The sequence below is a fragment of the Sphaeroforma arctica genome (genome assembly GCF_001186125.1).
Source record: "Sphaeroforma arctica JP610 unplaced genomic scaffold supercont1.11376, whole genome shotgun sequence".
NCBI lineage: Eukaryota > Ichthyosporea > Ichthyophonida > Sphaeroforma > Sphaeroforma arctica.
This window is the reverse complement of record NW_014029182.1, coordinates 1-572: the sequence shown is the minus strand read 5'-3', so window position 1 is coordinate 572 and position 572 is coordinate 1. Positions and strand designations below refer to the sequence as shown.

Genomic DNA, 572 nt, shown 5'->3' with positions numbered 1-572 from the left:
ACAGTGTGAAGCAAGTACATGTAGGTGAATTAAAGTGCACGGATATATTTATGGAGATAATATTTAGTAGTATGCGAGTACATTGGTTCATATGCGTGTGTTGCTGAAACCAATTTTTCCTCAGGGTCATAACCAACAAGTTTCAAACTGGTTCAGTTGGGTAGCTTTGCCCTAGCCCACATACTCACGTCTCATGCAACTAAGTCAATCCACCCCTTCTAATATCACTTTACCATCATACTTTGTCTCCGTATGGCCTCACCATTTCTACAGGATGTACTGTTGATGACCAAGTTTCTTCCCACGTGGTGGCGGTACAGTCACTCGTGCTTTGAGAGTGCCCTGAGGGAGTCATTGAAGCGCATGGGTGTGGGGTGTTGCCCCATATACCTACTGCACTCGCCCGTGCACTGGCGGCCTATTGAATACTGGGTGGAGGCTGCGGCGAAATGCAAGGAGAAGGGCCTGCTGAAGGCGTTCGGGCTGTCCAATTGCAATGCTGAACAGGTGAATATTGTTGACACGAGAGCATATCTGAGTGTGCATCTTGTAATAATAATATTATATATTTA

General features: G+C 45.6%; 1 protein-coding gene across 1 annotated transcript; it reads left to right on the top strand.

Annotated features, from left to right (window-relative positions):
* Nucleotides 1-252: 252 nt before the first annotated feature.
* On the top strand, nt 253-507 carry SARC_17603 (hypothetical protein; the record flags this gene model as incomplete). The annotated part of the gene is made up of 1 exon (XM_014288303.1): nt 253-507. A coding segment is annotated over one exon (255 nt), but the record flags the coding sequence as incomplete, so codon positions are not given.
* Between the last annotated feature and the right edge of the window lie 65 nt (nt 508-572).